Source organism: Macrosteles quadrilineatus, unplaced genomic scaffold (genome assembly GCF_028750875.1).
Source record: "Macrosteles quadrilineatus isolate MER2022 unplaced genomic scaffold, UCM_ALF_1.0 Scaffold_1__1_contigs__length_201487025, whole genome shotgun sequence".
NCBI classification, from domain to species: Eukaryota; Metazoa; Arthropoda; class Insecta; order Hemiptera; family Cicadellidae; genus Macrosteles; species Macrosteles quadrilineatus.
This window is the reverse complement of record NW_026542594.1, coordinates 130,883,216-130,904,266: the sequence shown is the minus strand read 5'-3', so window position 1 is coordinate 130,904,266 and position 21,051 is coordinate 130,883,216. Positions and strand designations below refer to the sequence as shown.

Sequence of the window (21,051 nt, the reverse complement as noted above, 5' to 3'; positions counted from 1 at the left end):
TAAAAAATATAATATTTATTTCCTATTAAAATAGAATTAAATAGAATTTTAAATATATTTTCTCTGTAACCATTTGGCGCATAACAACGCTTCAATATACTAAATTATTTGTTTTTTTTTTTAAGCTCTACAAAATGGTTTGGAAATAAATTGCTAAATTTTATGTTTTTTGGGTCAAAAATGGGAAAAACCTATTTTTACCCCATAAAACCCCCTGTAAACCCATTCCCTGTAAACCCCCGTTCCCATATTCCGATCATGCTGGTTGGCGAACTCGTTCGAATAAATGTAGGTTTACACCAAATTTCATCAAAATCAGATCATTTTTGCTACATATATATATATATATATATATATATATATTTATGAATTTGAACGAATGGTGTTTTTGGCCTCTAGGGACCTCAAAACTAAAATAAAAATTGGTCCCGCGTCCAGGTCTTACCATGAGTACTACGGTAATAGCTTATTCCCTATATGGGAAATTCGCTAATATTCCCTATATGGGAAATTCGCTTTAAACAACACGTTCTGTACTAAATTAACACTCCACTGATTGCACAATAGACGCAAAACAAGCCCTTTGCCAGTACACCCATCCATGTGCGGACAGAAGTTTTGTTTCTGTTGTGAACTGGTTTTAGACACAACTGGGTTGCAACGGTACAGTAGACTCCCTGTTATTCGGACACCTTTTAACCGGACATCCGTTTAACCAGACTACACTTGGTAGAAGTTGACATCTCTTTATCCGGATAATTTTTATCAGCACATCGGTTTAACCGGACTATATCGGCAGGAAGTGGGCGGTACTGAAACGACTGTTCTCGTGGGAAAGTTTTGAGACCAGTAATTACGTGTCTAAATACAATGTTCTCCTAATTTTAAGTCAAATACTGTGTATAGAGTGTGCATTTAAACGGTACGTTTTAACGAGATTTTGGAGACGTCGGTTTAACCGGAAAAACCGTTATCCGGACTGGCCTCGGTCCCAAGGAGTCCGGATAAGAGGGAGTTTACTGTGAGTGTAAAACAGTCACATTGTGTAAGCTGAGTTTACTTGTTTTTTCTATATTAATAGGCAAGCATGTTTCTTGAAAACCTTTTTTCTCAGCTAATGTGTATCGCAAGGAAAATGTACGCATACTGTTAAAAAGATATTTTCCTGTAGATGTGCAGAATTCCTTTATAAATTAAAATAGGCTCAAAATAAGCACAAACAATGAATTCAAAATTAAAAAAAATTACCATGGGTCTTATGAGTTGCCATGCTGGTGACGAAACAATAATGAAATATAAACAGAAAATCAAAACAAATGGAAGAAATTCCAATCATTTTTTATTTACAGCGTAGAGTGAAAAACACTGTACCAGCTGATGATAGTAAATTATCAATTATATAAATTATTTAAGATGGGGACGCCACTATTTGTGTATGTTAACCCAAATATGAGTTAAGGATGAGTGGCGAGAATCCTGTAGTCAGCGTATAGTCTTTTATACAGCCAATGACAATTAAAGGACCTACAGTTTACAGTGAAATCCGAACCACATTTTTACTTGTAATTAACAAATTGGTCTAATTATCAGGATAGTACTGCAGTCGTGGTACTCACTATTGCGGACGTTAATCCACACCGGGGAACATCGCATCCACAGTGCATGCCTATAAATATCCACGATTCATGACCTCCTAGTAGCTGGATTATAGGACAACGCCACTGTCCCAGTCGTAATTGTGTTGTTTGGTTGGAATACTGGTGTTCGCCAAAGTAAAAAACTGTGCACCAAAGTAAAGGCTTTCCGTACTATAACAAGGTGTCCACTGACCGGGAAATCCGGGAATACCGGGAATTACACGTGAATTTTTTATTTTACCGGGAATTTTAAATTTGCCGCTCTCGCGCATGAAGATGACGTTTCCTTGACCGCGGGAGCAGACGATGATGACGTTTCCATGACCGCGGGTGATGAAGATGACGTTTCTGTGACCGCGGGAGACGACGATAACGTTTTTGTGACCGCGGGAGACGGCGATGACAATTCCGTGACCGCAGGAGGCGACGGTGATGTTTCTGTTACCGCGGGAGGCGACGATGATGTTTTCCGTGACCGCGGGAGCAGACGATGACGTTTCCGTGACTGCGGGAGACGATGATGATGTTTCCGTGATTGTGGGTGAAGGCAATGACGTTTCCATGACCGCGGGTGATGTCGATGACGTTTCTGTGACCGCGGGAGACGACGATGACGTTTCTGTGACCGTTGGAGATGACATTTTTCACCCTAAGAACAAAAAAATTGCAATTTCTTTTTAAACCGTTTTGTAAAGCTTAAAAAAAAAATAATTTAGTATATTGGAGCGCTGTTGTATGCCTAACGGTCACAGAGAAAATTCAAAAATAAGTGTATTTTAAAATTCCCATGTTATTGTTATGGAGAAGATTAAAACTGTTGTAGTTTACTTGTTTGTGGATATATGTGTATAAAATTTGGCAAATTTATTTATTTCATCTTATACTATCGACGTATGGTTAAAAAACACTTTTTACCTTCCCCGTATCAGCAAACCTAAGCACTCATTAAATCTAATGTTATTTAAATTGGGAATAAATATGTCTTATTTATGGAAATATTTTAGTAAAAATGTAATCAGACAAGTTGAAATTCGCTTAGTCTGCAGGTTTGCTGCGGTGGGGGTATTTTGTTTTGACAAAGCAAATGATGAGAAGTTTTGTTAGTGTAAGCAGTGTTAGACATGTTTTACTACTGTAACATAGCCAAAATAAGTCACTCCAAAATCATTCTAAAAATAACACTAATAATAAGACTGAAAAATTTTTACTTGATACTTAACTAGACTTATAAATTTTGTATTTTTCAAAGTTCAACTACATACTAACTGATATATCTCCATGTTTCCTACCTATGCTAAAGAGTTATTTTTAATAAGTTAGGCCCAAATAATATTAATTTGTTTTTTATACTGATGTTTTTATTAATGTTTTTTAACAAAAGATTTTAAATATTGTTGTCTATTATTATTATTTTAAAACGTTTTTATTAGCTCGTATTTCTTGTCTGGTACAAATTTTGCAATCAATTTTATACTAACTCCCCGATAAGCTAGAGACTTGAAACTTGAAACATAGCTCACAAATAGAAGACATTGCAATATTATTTAATTTAATTTTCATATTTCCCTTGGGCTACGCCCTATGGGCTACGCCCTATGGGCTTGTTTTTATTAACTTGCGTTCTTGCCAATTTTGATACTTCCCGATGAGCTAGAGACTTGAAACTTAAAACATAGCTCACAAATCTCTAACCTACCTGTGTCTGTGGTACTTTGGGCTTCGGCCTGCTTGTTGTGTGCGACCAGCATTCAGTGGGCAAATCCTCGACTTTGGAAGTAACCTTTCCTGGAGGTGAAAACGGGCAAGTACCCGCAGCTCACGGGGACACTCAAGGGCAACGTAACTTTCCGCAGTGTGAGGGCAACGGTTTGTAGGTACTTATGCAAACCAATCCCTGTCTCTGAGCACGGACGGTATGGTTATCTTGAGTGTGGGGGGTTCTTCCCGGAACCTCAATTGAGTCAAGGGTGTCGCCACCTCTGGTGGATAGGTTCATCCGGGTGGGTCCCACTTCTATACCTGCCTCCTTTTGGGAAACCCTGATGGCCTGGCAGTGATGTTGGGTCTGACGGGCAAACGAAGTAGATCGGGTGCTGGGTCCGAGCCTGCCAGGGGTATCTGGGGATCTATCGCTCTGGTTATCTCTGGTTTCCCAGCAATGGGTAAGGCCTCGATCGGGCAGCGGTGTAAATGGGAGGTTGGGGTTCCCCCCGTCAGCGTGCTGATGGTCCCCTTCCTCCTGGCTATTGATGGCGGGTTCTGCCTGTCAGGGATTAGATAGGTCCCGAGTGTTGCTTGCACTAAATGCGTCGGGGCGCTCTACCATGGACCTCTAGGTCCCGACCTAGTGGAACCCAGGTGGAGTGACGCTTAAACAAGCAGCCGGAATCCCTGGTTAGGATTGAGGGGCAACCCTCCTTCCGAAGGGTCTGCTTCGGCAGCCGGCGAGCCTGATGACCTTAAGTCATCCGCCCATGATGTGCTAAAGGTTGATGCGTAAGCTTCGGCCTACATCATGGGGCCCGGGTATGTCCTAAAGGATAGGTACCGGGTATGCAGTCAGGGGGCTTCGGCTCTCATGACAACAATAAAATGTAAAAAAAAAATAGCTCACAAATGGATGACAATGCAATATTATATCATTTAATTTTCATATTCCCCTTGGGCTACGCCCCATGGGCTTGTTTTTATCAGCTCGCTTTCCTACAAATTTTGTTATCAATTTTAAGCGAAGTTCCCGATGAGCTAGATACTTGAAATTTGAAACATAGCTCACAAATGGATGACAATGCAATATTATATAATTTAATTTTAATATTTCCCTTGGGCTACGCCCCATGGGTTTCCAAATTTTCCGTGTTTACATTTGATGTAAATATATCAATTGATTTAAGTCAGCTGTAAATACTTAAATTTGACAGTTCGAAGAGCAGAGATTAAGAGGTACAGGTTATGCTCCCAAGAGATTCTTTATACAAACAAACATTTCAAAATAAAGATAAACAATCTGATTGCAGATATAAAGGTGTTAATAATGTCAATTGTTATTTATTCAGTATTCTATAAAGTAAACAATAAATCAAATAGATTGATATAGGCTATTTATAGTTAGTAGGTAGGCCATACATTCAATCTAATACATAATTATATGAAAAGAAACTCAAATAAACCTTAGATTTCCCACATGCCTCTTTCTTAATCTGATATAGATTCTTGAAATAGATTTAACATCCACACACATTAAAAACTAAAAAGTAGAAAATAATTTATAAATAAACGCACTAAAAGTATATAATAAAATAATTTATAAATATGTATAGAGTATAAATACTTTTAAGATTTAAAACAAAAAAACATATAACATACTAATAATAACTTTGATGACGTACAGTATAGGAAATATTTTAATCATTGAATGATCAACCAAATTTGGCAACTAACGAAATTCCTATCATTATTGTTTTTACACTTATTACTCTTAAAACAATGCTAAATGCACAAAATATGTATACTTCACCCAATTTATCGCAGTGAGATGAATTAACGTAAGCCTTGAAAGTAACCGTCGATTTCGACAGGTTTCACCTAGTTATTATCAATTGCATGCATCCCACGTTTTTCGTTTTAAATCTTAATAGTATTTACACTCTCCACATATTTATAAATTATTATATACTTTTTAATGCGTTTAAAACGTTTTGTTTTAAAAAGTTTTTTCATTTATAAATTATTTTTGTATTTAACCAGTCTGTCATAAATCAGTAGGTATTTAAAAATGTTAAAAAACTGGTTAAAATGTGGAACGTGCATTTCCCGTTATGTATGTGAAAGGAAATCCCGTCTCGAAATTTTATGAGAAATAAAAAATCCTGTCTCGTCTTGTCTCCTTCTAAATAAAGATCCAATTTCGCCCATCCCTATTAAATACATTATTTTTTTTTTTAGGAAAAATCTACAACTGAAGCTAATGGCATCAACGACAATGAAGACTCGATCAACTTGACCATTGGAGAAGATGAAGAAAAACTGTTAGCTGATGAGGTAATTCACTATTTCATTGTGTAACTACACATGTTCTAATAATTATTATTTTTATTAGGTATAGTCAATGGATTCTACAGTTTATTTACTTGTGGACATTAGGTTTGAGGTGGTTTGTTGTAAATTATGCTTTAAAATAATTCTGCCGAATTAAAAATCATTTATATGTCTCATATTTAAAGGATATAGTTTGTAAAAATAAAACTTAACAATCTAATTTTACAAATGACTCAAACTGATATTTTACTTCTTAAAATTGTGTGTTATTTTCACTGTGTGGTGTCAAACAAAATGTTACAGCACGTCATTCATTGTTTTATGGATTTGTTTTTTAAATGTATAGTAATAGTATACAGGAAAATTAAACGTTAAAATCAATATCTAGGTGCACTACTATCAATAAGAAAATGTCTAGGAAACTAATTTGTAAAAAGTTCATTAGAAAACATTTAAGTTATGTAGGTCTAACATACTAAGAGGCGGTTTGGGAGCTCGAGCCCAGCTAGTACGCGCCTAGTGTTAGACGCGCCTAACTTTAGTCCCCGGACCAGAAACCAGGCTTGGGAGCTCGTGCCTAAGTTGAAATGGTCGTAGATCAAGTATAGTCGCGCCTAAGTTGCAGCGCGGCTAGTTGAACAGGGAATCGCAGGGGATTCAGGTTTTGATGTTGGCAACGGCCTTTGCAGAACCCGTTACCGTTGACAACAACAAAAGATGAACAATTATTGAAGATGGATACAATTTTATCTTGGTATATCAATGGTGGCTAATTAGTAGACTATGGTGTAAGTTTCTGCATTGTACCATTGCAAAAATGTAGTTTTGTAAGATTGTTGTTTTAGATCCCAATGAGTGAAGAACCGTAATTCTTTATATTAAATTCTTTTAAGATCTAATTTTATTTTCACTTACGATTTATAATTATTTAATCAGTTGTCTTTAAGTACTACTAGTTGTCTTTAAGTACTACACCTTATAAATATGTATAGAGCAACATAGGATTAACATCTGAAACTCGGTTTCATGCAATAAAGGGGTGGGCGAGTACTCGACCTTCGAGTAATTACTAGAGTTTTTTCAAATACTCGACCTCGAGTCGAGTAGTAATTACTACTCGAAAATTTCGAGTCGAGTAGTTATAAATAGTGCCAATTCACGATTTTCTACATCCATATTTAATAAATTATATTTTGTTTTGTGTTGATGCCTTTTTTAATCCCCATTCCTACAAAAAACAACTATCTAACCTCATATAGGTTAGACCAGCGTAAACCAAATGTTTAACAAACACCCATCCTCATTCGGCAGAGCTAGCAAGAGGACTACTACTACTAACAACAGACTTTCACTTTCCTACAACAGTCAACAATACGTCTCGATAACGATACAGTAAGTTGAAATAAAGCATTGAATGAATCTATCGAATTGCAATAGTCGATAGTCAACAAGGGAGTCTCGTGACTAGTAGGCCTAACAATGGCAGACGATTCTTGAAGATATTATAAAGTACAATATCAGATTTAGTTTGAACTGCCATAAAAATATTTTATACCAAAATATTTTATACCAAAATATAGAAATAACAAAATATTTTATACCAAAATATAGAAATACAACAAATAAAAATAACCTACTGTAGCATAATATTTTTTAAAATTAATCGGTATTGGTGTTTAGTTTTACAAACCGAAAAGTTACTGCAAGGAACATCGATGCATCTGAATGACGCAATCTCATTGGGTCTAGGCAAATGGCAGAAAGAAAAGATCAGTTCCACTTTAAACTCAGTGTTGCCAGATGGACGATAATTTTTGTACTTTTACAACTGTGGTATTGGCGTAAACAAACTATAAGCATAATTTTCTAATGAGTTTACATAAACATGATTTAAATTAGTCAAACTATTATCTTTTTTTACAAAATAAAAGCTATAACAATTTTATGATAATTTTGCCGACATTCACCATAATGGTGTAATGATAAATATGGCAACGTCAGCCCTGCAAAACAGCTGTTTGATGGGAAAGCAGACAGCAGGAGCAGACCGACTAGAGAGAGAGAGAGAGAGAGAGAGATAAAGATGGTGACGCATAGCAACAACAAGAACAAAACAAAACAATGGATTGGAGTGAAGTTATGTCAACGTCAGTTTTGAATGTTTTTACTTTGAAGTGAATTTGTAACTTAAAATAAAATTGATTTTGTTAGTGGAAGTTTAGTAGAAAGTAAAATAAACATATTCTGTTTGTGATTTTGATTGTGCAATTTTCAATCTGGTGGCAGAAACATGACAACTACAGTTTGAATTGTAACTTAACCTAGAAAATGTGAGTTTATAAAGAAAGGCCAAATAGGCTAACTTATACCAGGCTACAGTGAAATGTGTTTTAATTTTAAATTAAGTGTTTAATGTGGGATTTTATTTCGAGATAATAGGCCTACTATGTTTTTATTTGATATTTTCAGTCTGTCAGAGACGAGTGACTTGATCATTTTTATAAATGTACTGAGTGAAGAGGATAGCCCTAGTACCCATAACCTTCAAACTTCAGACGGATGAAGTGCTTATCCAAGTGATTACTTTTTTTTAAATACCTCATTGATGTTTTTAACTTGTAATACAATATGTAGTTTTTGATATAAGTTTTCTGTTAAGTAAATAAATTTATTTTTATAAATTCTGTTTCTTATTACCTTATTACCTCCTCCTTGGCTTGATACCAGCATAGGCTGGTTAGGCTGCGTCAACTATTTGCAATTATGAGAATAAAAACTAATATTTACAGACTTCCATTTAGTCAAATTAATGAACTTAATGGCGGTGGATTTAAAGTCCCGTGAGGTCGTCCTCAAAGAACTCCTTAAGCGAGTAATATGGCCTAGCTTTTAGCCAACACTTTAACCTGGCTTGAAACTGATTTTTGTTTAAATCCCTAACTGCAACCGGCAACTTATTGGTCAGTCTGAGGGCCATGGCCGGGAAAGCATCCTTTGTCCTACTGAGCCTGCAATAGGACACATCAATGTGGTCTTTGCGCCTGGTGTTGTGCGCATGCACCTGCTGCCTGGTGGTGAAGGTATGCACATTGGAGTGTACGTAGCTGACACATTGAAGGATGTAGTTGCTGTGTATGGTAAGTATGCCCAAGTCAACAAAAATAGGCTTGCAATTCTCCTGTCGCCCACTGCCAGTCATGATTCTCAGAGCTTTCTTCTGCAGTTTTTTTCTGGAGACATTGGATGCATGACCCCATAGCTGAAGACCGTAAGTGACGTGACTATAGAATAACGCGTGGTAAACCACAACTAGGTAAGCTTTATTAACTAGTCTTGTTAGTTTCCTGAGAAGATGTGTTACTCTTGATAATTTCTTTGCCACGTTATCCACATGATCTTTCCAACTCAGCTTTGGGTCTATCGTAAAGCCCAGTAGATTTACCCTATCAACGTCCTGAGCCAAGTTTGACTGAAGTGAACACAGGATTTTTTGTGTCTTGTCTTGGTTGAGTTTTAATTTGTTTGTCTCAAACCAATCTTTTGCTGCCCTAAACATCACTTCAGCTCTTTCTGAAGCTGTTCCTGGATTGTCACCAACAGAAATTAGGGTAGTGTCATCAGCAAACCTGAGTGCATTGCCACCTAGTTCAAGGTCGTTTATGGCTATCAGAAAGAGGACAGGTCCCACAACCGATCCCTGAGGCACCCCGTGAGGAACATTGAGAGCTCGGGACTTAGCTCCGGCTATTGAGACGACCTGCTGTCGGTTCTCCAAATATGTCACAAAGGTGTCGTAAACTGCACCGCGCACCCCATATTTATTTAATTTGGCAAGGAGAATGTCATGTGAGACGCAATCGAATGCCTTGCTCAAGTCACATAATGTCAAGGCAACAGTGTTGGTGTCCTCAAAGGCTTGTTGAACGCGATGTATGAGCTCAGAGACGGCAGTGACAGTTGATCTGTCTTTACGGAAGCCGTGTTGCAGATTGGACAGCTATACAACCTTTTGGCTCTGGTGTAAAGAGTATAATCTTGTGAGGGAGAAATGGTCCCTATTGGCGGGAGTCTCCGGCGCCATGTATCTATCCCTGAATGCTAGCACAAACATTTGAATCTGCTTCAGCTCAGCAGTAAACCAAGTTTTGTCCTTAGGCCTGGGCGGTTTTTTTTTTGTTTGAGGGTTAGCCTTTTTGCTGACTTTTACAGGAAAAAAAGTATTAAAAACTGACATGTATGCCTCAAAAGCCAATTCGGCTTGCTTATGGTATAGCACATCATCCCAGGGAACCTGTGAAAGAGCATGTTTAAAACTAGGAATAAGATCGTCATCTAATAGCCTATAATATCTAGTATAAAGATTTAGCCATGCAGGAACTGTTAAAGAAGGACTCACCATACTGGAGTTGGCTTTCATGAGAACCGCTTGATGGTCCGCCACATACGGTTCAGTTGTCCAAACCTGGTAATCCCATGAGTTAAGATGTGTGGCCACTGTATCAAGGCAGCGAGGTCCACGCGTAGGCAGAAGACTCGTGATGAACAGTCCATGAGAGCGTAGTAGATCTGCGAAGTCACTGGCCACTGCATTATTGGCATTGAGGGTTATGTTAAAGTCTCCGCCCAAGATAATGTTTTTCTTGAAACCAGCAAGGTAGTCTAGACACTGGTCGAGCAGATCGAAGAACTGTTGAACCTGTCCATCGGGCGAGCGATATATGCTGAGGACGATGAGGGAGAAGTCCATCAGCTCAATACCAACTATCTCAATATCGAGCTCACTGCAGTACTGCACAAGATTGATAGGCCTAGACCTAGTGCGCAAGTCCTGTTTCACAAATATAGAGACACCGCCATTCTTGTGCAGGTCACGACAATAACTTGCTACAAGTTGCAATGAGTTCAGTTTGCTGAAAGCTTCTATCTCACTGTTTCCTAGCCAATGTTCACAACCACAGAATACGTCTAATTGATTTTCTTCACAAAAAAGTGAGGTGACATTTAATTTAGTACGTAAGCACTGAATGTTAAGATAGCCAAATACCAGATGATCACTAGGTTTTGCTACAGGAGCCCTATCCCTGACCAAGTCGTACTTCCTAGGCCTAGGCACATTTGAGGTTATAGGATTTTGTATATTGTCTGTAAAAGCTAAGGAGTCCGAGACGAGCACTGGGATAGAGACAGGTCCTACGTCACTGCACTTTTCCTTGGTTCCCGGAATAAAAAACGTTTTAAAGTGATGTTCTTGGGCCACAATTTACCATCCAAGACTTTGTCCTTGTGGATAAAATCACACCCTATCTTGAAACTATCGTTCGAACCTTTTGTTTCTAGTTTCTCAATCTGGAACTCCACTCCCGGGAAGACTTTAGCCACGTAGCCTTGAACATCGGCCACCTCGGTACCTTTTCTGACTTTCCCCAGGTGTAACCAGGCTTTCTTAGCCCCTTTTAGGGTTTCATTTTCAGAAGTCCCAACAAGAACTTGTTTTGCGGTTGTAGATCTAGGTCTAGTCACGGTTCTTCTCGTCACCGACCTTGTCTGTTGTCTGTCTTGATTCGCAGCAATAGCCTTGTCACCAATGTTTGAGTTAGCTACTGCCGCATAACTCAGCTTGTGGTCTACATGAGATGCGTTAACACTGTTGTTAATTATTGTATCATCACTCGTTAAGTTGGTTTTGTTCTTCCTATGTTTGTTACAAACAACGGTAGTCCAAACATCATCAGATCCACCGCCATCTTGATTTACCGTCCGCTGTTGGTTTTGTTGGTTCGACAATTTTCCACTCCTTTTGGTTACCAGCGTAGGCAGGCTATCAAGACTTTTAACATGAGTTTTGGTTGGCTGTGCTAAAACAGACTCTGTACTCGGTCTTTTTTCTGAGTTTCCTTCTTCTTCCTCATTTACTGCTGAAGTCAAAAGCCTAACTTCAGGAGATTTGTGACATACGTCATTTCCTCTGATTAAGTCACAATTTGTAATAATATTATCACGTGGGAACTGGCTAATTGCTCCATGCAAATTAATTTCAGAATCCATTTTATTTCTTAAAACAGCGTTTTCTGCTTGCAGCTTAATGATCGAGGACATTATATCACTTACGTTAATAGTGAGATCCACTATGTCGTCAAAGGCGAGTTTGCGTTCCCGGAGCTTAACGAGCTTAACCTCACATGAGTCACAAAACCACTTCACGTCGTCCCCTAGGGCCTGGATTTTCTTATATCTTTCAGATGAGAGTTTAATACATCTAGCGTGGTACCGCTTATCACAAAAGGCGTCACACAACACCGCTTGATCGTCAGATTTCACTAATTTATCGCAGACACGGCACGGATAGTCGTCGTCCACCGCTATTACGAACCGGAACCTATTTGAATTGAAATTATTCTTAAAGTTAGGTACCTTATTAAGTTAGTTAGTTAGGTTGATTATCATGTTAGTGAGGAGGAATTAAAGGCAAGAAAAAATAAAACACACAATAACAAGTGATGTGTAGGCCTAAATAATTTAATGCTGCGGCCAACAAGTAGTCTAGGCCAAATTTTTTATTAGGCCTAAGGTAGGAGGTACTAATAATTAATAACCATATAACTTAGAAAATTTGGTATAAGTACTTAAACTACCTATTAAGGCCTAGGCAGGGTTTAGGCTAGGATGAAATTTTTTCAGCAAAATGCTGCAAACTCTCTGCAAAGACAAAAACTAAGTTAGGCCTAACTGTAGAAAAAATATTATTCAATAACTTAAGCATTTAAAACAAAAAATTCCAGTAGGCTAATATTACATTTGTTTGAACATTACACCTTTCAATTTTATTTGTAGAAAATTTGCCATAGGCCTAGCCTGCAAAACAATGTAAACTTAGCATTTTTAAGTTGTGAATAGCAAGATGCTAAAAATACTACCGCAGCATAAACCCTGGGCCTAGGCCTACTTAACGCGCAACTACTCGACTCGACTCGATACTCGAGTTTTTACTCAAATACTCGACTCGACTCGAATTGAAAAATCACTACTCGCCCACCCCTAAATAAAAAGCTTCAAAACTAAACAGTAATTTCCCAGTATAATATAGGGGTATTGACGAAAAAGAAATAAAAAGTAATTGCGGAGGTTATGATTGTGTGAAGCCAAGGTAAATGTAAAACAAATACAGTACTTAGAAAAAAATTGTTGTCAATTTAAAAATTTTGTTACATGACACTCTTTTATCTAATTTTCCTAGGGAAGTATCTATTACCGTAGGTAGCACTTAGTTCCGGGACCGATATACTTTTCCATTTTGATGTCCCTAGATAGTCTAGGCATATTAGGAAAGATAGAGGAAAGTTTAGGTACAGTCCTAATCATCATTTTACTTTATGTATTTTGGGTCGCTGAACACGAATATGAGGTTTGCTGACAGATATTTTGCCCGGAACATTGTTTATTTTGTGAAAAACCTAAAAATTGGGGCACTTTTTTAGGTTTTTGGGGTAAATCTGGTAAGTATGGGTTTTTGAGAAGACCCTGCTTTGTAAAATTAAAGAAGACAAAATCTACTACAAGTTTCCTATATAACATTTGTTTCTACGACGAACCGTTACGCCACTAGAGCACGCTAAAAATGGCCAGAAGTACCAAAAATGAAAACAAACCCTAACTGTTTTACAAAGGTTTCACATTAGGTATCCATGGAAACAACCCATGTTACGGTAATTTGAACTATTTACTCATGATAATGAACTGAAAAACGCTTGATAAATCTATGCCAAGAATTATGACCAAGACCCCACTGTGGGGTCTTGGTATGACTGACTGCTGGAGCATTTCCCGTTCCCACAAAACCCCCATTTATTTTCTCAGCACAGGGATGTTGCTGGCCACAGGGTTGACTGCTATAGTGATTGAGAAAAAAGGATGAAAGACATTAAAAGAGTTGTAGATAGCTTTAACTTTGGTAACGTAAAATTCAGACAAGCAGACCGTGTCCACCCACTTGCCATGATAAATAACGCGATGAAAGTAGAGAATTTTTACCCGTAAACCCCAAAACATTGTTTCAACGTATCAGCATCACTAAGAATTATGATGAAGAACTAAAACACTTCCTGTCCTACGAACTGGGTCCATACTCTTTCTTGTTGTTTGATAATAATGGTTTGCACAAGGAACCAAATCAAATATTTATAGGCCTAAAGCCCCTGTCCCCATTGAAAACAAGCACTTCCATGGTCAAGTGCAGTATGTTATTGATGGTGAGTTCCTACTACACAAAAGTTATGGCCAGAGCATCAACCTTTCAACCACCAAAAACCAAGCATCAACCAAGAAAAACTTAATCGACAACATACTCACCACTCCTTGCCTTGCTATAAGGAAGAAAACTGTAGGCAGCTGAGAATATTCAAAGATAAACTTGGTCCTCAGTTTCTTACCCTTGAGGAAGCCTTAGAAGCAAATGAGGATGTGGAAGAAGATGCTTTTTCTCTCCTCTTGGGCCCATTAAAAACAAGATGGATGGAATGCCAACTTTCAACCCGAAGAGAGTGACAACGTGATCCTACCAACCAACCTATTGCTATTCATGAGGTTATTAACATTATAAAAAAAAGATTGTCACTATTTTCCCCAATTTAATCCTTAAAAGACGGGTATTTCTTTTGGGTGGAGGCTTGTGGTCAGAGGACACCCTAGTTTGTTTATTTTAAGTGTGTTTCAGTTTATTATCATGAATAAATAGTTAAAATTATCGTAACATGGGTTGTTTCCATGGAAACCTAATGTAAAACAGCAGCATTTAGCAATGTTTTAATTTTTTTGTACTTCTGGCCTTTTTTAGTGTACTCTAGTGGAGAAACGGTTTGTCGTAGAAACAAACATTATATAGGAAACTTGTAGTAAATTTTGTCATCTTTAATTTTACAAAGCAGGGTTTTCTCAAAAAACCCATACTTACCGAGATTTTCCCCAAAAACCTATTCCACTGTGCACAGTTGTTTAGTAAGCCTAAATAAATCAAATTTCAAAAGTCACCATAAATCCCTGCTGTGCTTCAGCCGCCATCTTGGAAAATGGCGGCCAATTTTCACTTTTTTGACAATATTTCACAAACTATTGGTATTAGAGAATTTTTGTAAATACAAAAGTTAAAGAACGTCTAAAAATACATCTTTTTTATATTACAAGGTTTGCTCTATCTCTAATGGTTATTGAAATAAATAATAAAAGTTAGTATTAAATAAAAAAATCCCATGTTATTCTTATGGAGGAAAATAAAATTGTTGCAGTTTGCTTATTTATGGATATATTTTTATCAAACTTGGCAAATTTATTTTATACTAAGCTATTAATATTTAACATAAATATACACTTTAGTACCCTCCCTATAGCAGTAAACCTAGTACTCGTTAAATTTAAAGTTATTTAAATAGGGAATCTATCTTACATTTTTAGGATATATTTTTAGTAAAAATCCAGTCAGGCAAATGGATATTCATTTTTCAATCATATTAACAATAGTTTTCCCTTATTAATATTAGTAAGTTTAAAGCTCACTCACTATATTTTCACTACTATGTAACTACTTACATGGTAGGCCTACTTATTACACCCGGTATAATTATTTAGTCGGTAAATATTAGGAAATTCAACCTTAAAATCCGGACTTAATGCGGCTGAGGCACAGCCGGTATTTTTGGGAACTTTTGCCATTTTCATCAACTAGTCTCACTCTGTGCAAAATTTCAATTTAGTCCGGATTTTATGGTTCAATTTCCTAATTAATTATTATTATCAATTATCAATCATTAAGATGGGGACGCCACTTAGGTGCGTATTTTAACCCAAATATGAGTGAAGGATGAGTGTAGAATGGTGTGAGATGATCTGTGTAGCTTTGTTACGGACTAAGATCAGCTGTTTCATTAGCCAGGATCATTTATTTAGAGCCCAATGATCAGGAACAGCTGGGTCCAGTTTCGAACCATCAAAAAGCTACTGATTTTTCTCAGGATCGAACTGGCGACCTTTTGATTAGTAGGCGAGCACTATAACCACTCAGCTACCCAGTCGGTTGATGAAAATGGCAAAAGTTCCCAAAAATACCGGCTGTGCCTCAGCCGCATTAAGTCCGGATTTTAAGGTTGAATTTCCTAATATTTACCGACAAAAAATTATACCTACCGGGAGTAATAACTTAGGTACCACTTAAGTTTTAGCCAATTTCCCATGTAGGGAATAAGCTATTACCGTAGTACTCATGGTAAGACCTGGACCCGAGACCGATCTAATTTTTAATTTTGAGGTCCCTAGAGGCCAAAAACACCATCCGTTCAAATTCATATATGTATATATATACATTTATATATATATTTATATTAAATATTTAAGTAAATAAGTACAACTGAGCACCCTGAATATTATATTTTATAAAAAGAAGTGACATGTTTCGGACATTAGTCCATTTTCAAACTTCAAAATACATAAAACACTTAACCATTGTTTATATTGTTTGTTTGTAAATAAATATGATTTATATATACAGATGGTTTATAGAACTAGACAGGATTTGGAAAAACTTTTTTGTTACTGATTATTTAATTTTAAAATTTGGTCAAAGATTGGGTTTCTTGAAGGAATTTGGCTATTTAAAATATGATTTGGATTTTTTAGATTTTCTTCATATATGAAATATTCTTCAGTTGAATCCATTCGATTTCCTTTGTTTAAAACTTTTAGAATTTTCATGTTGTTTTTTAAATTTGTGTAATTGTGGTTGGTCGATAAAAGGTGTTCAGCAAAGTTTGATTTCATGGATGTTCTGTTGTTACTCTTAAGAGCTTGAATGTGTTCTTTGAATCTAGATTTAAAAGAGCGTCCTGTCTGACCAATGTAGAAGTGTTCACAATCAGTGCAGTTAATTTTGTAAATGCCAGATTTGTCATAGATGTCTTGATGTTCTTTATTTGTATTAATGTTACTTGCTATCATATTGAAAGCGTTATTTTTTGTTTTAAAGCCAATTTTGTATTCAGAATTTTGAAAAGTTTTTCTTGTAGTCCTGTTAAGAGTTGTATTGAATGGGATACTAATGAATTTCTCTTTCTTCTTTCTTTCTTTGTTTTCTTGATTTTGATTTTTCTTTCTTTTGATGTTTCTAATCATATTGTAGATAATGTTTTGCTTATATCCATTCCTTGATGCTAAGTATTTAATTTTGTTTAATTCTATCTCGTAATTTTTCTTTGTCATTGGAATGTTCAAAAGACGATTTAGCATGGATCTGAGAGCAGATAGTTTGTATTTCCAAGGATGGTTAGAATTTGATGGTATCATTAGGTCTGATTGAGTTGGTTTTCTGTAAATTTTGAAATCGTGTTTGTTTATGTTTTTTGAAATAGTTAGGTCGAGATAGTTTATTTCATTATCGTTAATTTCTTGGGTAAATTTTATTTTCTTGGACAATGTGTTCAAATATTTTAAAAACTCTTTACTTTCCTCTTCATTTCCTTCAAAAAGGCAAATTACATCATCCACATATCTGTACCAATATTTGATTTTTGAGTGGTATGGATTTAAATCATTGTTAATTTTGTTTTCTTCCAAATTATGTATGTAAATATCAGCTATCAAACCAGATAAAGGGGACCCCATTGCCAAGCCTTCTCTTTGTTGGAAGAATTTTTGATCAAACGTAAAATAATTTTGGTTTAGACATGTTTCTGTCAGTTTTGTGATTTCTTTAATTTCTTGTTCAGAAAGGATGTTGCTCTTTTCTAAATCATTTTTTAATATCTTCAAAGTTTCTTTTGGGGGAATGTTGGTATACATGTCCTTGATATCAAATAGCCAAATTCCTTCAAGAAACCCAATCTTTGACCAAATTTTAAAATTAAATAATCAGTAACAAAAAAGTTTTTCCAAATCCTGTCTAGTTCTATAAACCATCTGTATATATAAATCATATTTATTTACAAACAAACAATATAAACAATGGTTAAGTGTTTTATGTATTTTGAAGTTTGAAAATGGACTAATGTCCGAAACATGTCACTTCTTTTTATAAAATATAATATTCAGGGTGCTCAGTTGTACTTATTTACTTAAATATTTAATATATCAGCAGCCCTAAAGTGAACACCTAAATTAAATCATATATTTATATATATATATATATATATATGTGTCCGTTAGCGCGATAACTCGAGCAAAAATGATCCGATTTTGATGAAATTTGGTACAAACGTGTAAACCTACGTTTATTCGAACGATTTCGCGATCCAGCATAATCGGACCATGGGAACGGGAGATTATGGGGGGTTTTATGGGGTAAAAATGGGTTTTTCCCATTTTTGAACCTAAAAACAAAAAATTTTGCGATTTCTTTCTAAAACGTTTTGTAGAGCTTAAAAAAAGAAATAATTTAGTATATTGAAGCGCTGTTGTATGCCTAACGGTCACGGAGAAAATTCAAAAATAGTGTAATTAAAAATTCCCATGTTATACTTATGGAGAAAATGAAAATTGTTGTAGTTTACTTGTTTATGGGTATATATTGATAAAATTTGGCAAATTGATTTATTTCATCCTATACTATTGAATTATGGTCAAAAAACACTTTTTACCTTCCCCGTAGCAGCAAACCTAAGCACTTGTTAAATGTAATGTTATTTAAATAGGGAATAATATGTCTTATTTATGGAAATATTTTAGTAAAAATATAATCAGACAAGTTGAAATTCGCTTAGTCTGCAGGTTTGCTGCGGCGGGGGTATTTAGTAGTTACATGGTAGTGACAAAATAGTAAGTGGGCTTTAAATCATAATACTAATAAGAAAAATGATTGTTAATATGATTGAAAAATGAATATCCATTTGCCTGACTGGATTTTTACTAAAAATATATCCTAAAAATGTAAGATAGATTCCCTATTTAAATAACTTTAAATTTAACGAGTACTAGGTTTACTGCTATAGGGAGGGTACTAAAGTGTATATTTATGTTAAATATTAATAGCTTAGTATAAAATAAATAAATTGCCAAGTTTGATAAAAATATATCCATAAATAAGCAAACTGCAACACTTTTATTTTCCTCCAAAAGAATAACATGGGAATTTTTTATTTAATACTAACTTTTATTATTTATCTCAATAACCATTAGAGATAGAGCAAACCTTGTAATATAAAATACCCCCGCCGCAGCAAACCTGCAGACTAAGCGAATTTCCATTTGACTGATTGGATTTACACTGAACTGTCTACTTAAAAATATAGCATTTATTCCCGATTTAAATAGAATTAGTTTAACAAGTACTTAGGTTTGCTGCATCAGGGAGGGTAAAACCGTTTTTTTTTGTAAAATGTTAATAGTTAGTAAGAAATAAAAACATATTTTCCAAATTTGATCAAAATATGTTCATAAACAAGCAAACTACAACAGTTTACTTATTCTCCATAAGAATAACATGGGAATTTTAAATTTACAATTTTTTAGAATTTTCTCCATAACCATTAGGCGCATAATAACGCTTCAATATACTAAATTATTTGTTTTTTTAAGCTCTACAAAATGGTTTGGAAATAAATTGCTAAATTTTGTGTTTTTTGGGTCAAAAATGGGAAAAACCTATTTTTACCCCATAAAACCCCCCGTAAACACCCGTTCCCATGGTCCGATCATGCTGGATCGCGAACTCGTTCGAATAAACGTAGGTTTACACGTTTGTACCAAATTTCATCAAAATCGGATCATTTTTGCTCGAGTTATCGTGCTGACGGACACATATATATATATATATAAACATATATATATATATATATGAATTTGAACGGATGGTGTTTTTGGCCTCTAGGGACCTCAAAACGAAAAAAAAAATCGGTCCCGCGTCCAGTTCTTACCATGAGTACTACGGTAATAGCTTATTCCGTATTCCTATTATTTTTAGCTTATTCCTATTATTAATAGCTTATTAGGTTGGCACTACTGGTGCCGTTTGAGTCAGTAGTCCTACAGTGTAGCTCCCGATTTATTGTAAAATTCTGCAGTAATAAACAGAGTTTAGTATTGGAGTTGTGTTTCAATGTGATAAGAAACGGTTAAGTATCGTTTGAACTGATAATTTAGGTTGGGAACTAAGAAAACAATCAGTTATCGGTAAATCGCCGACGTGGTCAGTTGCAACGTGGTCAGTGGCAGACAAGTTGTCGTGGGTTCGTGTCGTGGACATTACGGTGATTTTCGTCGTTTGTTCGTGTTTGCGGCATCAAAAGTGATATTTAAGCGAACATAGTGTTGTGTTAATGACAGACAATAAGATAATCAATTATTTCTCGCCTTCGGGAAGACCTGTCAAACGTCCGAGATCGCGTTCCTCGCCAGCATCACCGGAGGAATCTTCTACAGGTTTGATGATGGGAATAATGGAGAACGACGACGAGAAAGTTGGTGAGTTAACTAATGGACAGTTAAGATCTTCTCTCAGAGATGTTATGTCCGATCTCCTGGACTCTAAATTGTCTAATTTGGCCACAAAATCTGACTTGGTTAACCTCTCACAAAAAGTGTCACATTTGGAAGAAGAAAACGTTTCACAAAATGAACAGATAAGGGACCTTAAGCGACAAAATAAAGTCATTATGGATAAACTTTTAGATTTAGAAAGTCGATCAAGAAGGAACAATCTGATATTCAAGGGACTGAAGTGGGGTGAAAGAACAACGGACTTTAAGTATATAGTAGGCAAATTCTGTGGTGATACGTTCGGTCACAGTCAAGTATGTATTAACAGGGCCCACCCACTAGGAAACCTAAAAGATACAATAATCGCTCACTTGCCTTATGACTCTGACATTGACTATATTATGACTCGGGTGAAACAATTGAAAAACACGGGTTATTCAGTTTTCCGCGATTTCCCAAAGGAGGTGCGAGTAAAGCGTAAAGCTTTAGTGTCAGTGCGAAATGAGGTCGAGAGGGTAGCGGGGACCCGGCGGATGCCCTTGGTATATGATCACCTAACCATAGACAAGTGTAGGTTCACGTGGGAGGAGGGTAGGCTAATGGCAGGGAGGCAGGACGGAGTCGCAAAGCTGAATTCCATGTTTCGCCACGACTTCTCGGAGTTCATAAATCGCCTAGCAAATCCCCCTTTGGACATGGAGGGTGCAGCCGAGGACCAGGGGTCGACCACGAGCTGGCGCGAGACTCCAAGGGATGCTGCGACAGCGACCAGCGACAGCAGCCATCAGGGACCAGGGACAGCGAGCTACTCTCAGGCAGTGCGGGGTTGAGGGGTCTACGCCAATCCAGCCACAGAAGTACGTCGAACGGACTCAACAAGTACTTTAAGTAAGATAGGTAGTTTAAAATTAGTGGCCTACAATGT

General features: G+C 36.4%; 1 protein-coding gene across 3 annotated transcripts in view; it reads left to right on the top strand.

The window, feature by feature from the left end:
• Window positions 1-21,051, top strand: part of LOC128985009 (scaffold attachment factor B2-like) — a 106,467-nt gene that overhangs the window by 27,807 nt on the left and 57,609 nt on the right. For all 3 annotated transcript variants that reach the window (XM_054404391.1, XM_054404384.1, XM_054404395.1), the window contains exon 4: window positions 5,583-5,678. In XM_054404391.1, the coding sequence (XP_054260366.1) occupies window positions 5,583-5,678 (96 nt within the window). The remainder of the gene's footprint in view (window positions 1-5,582; window positions 5,679-21,051) is intronic.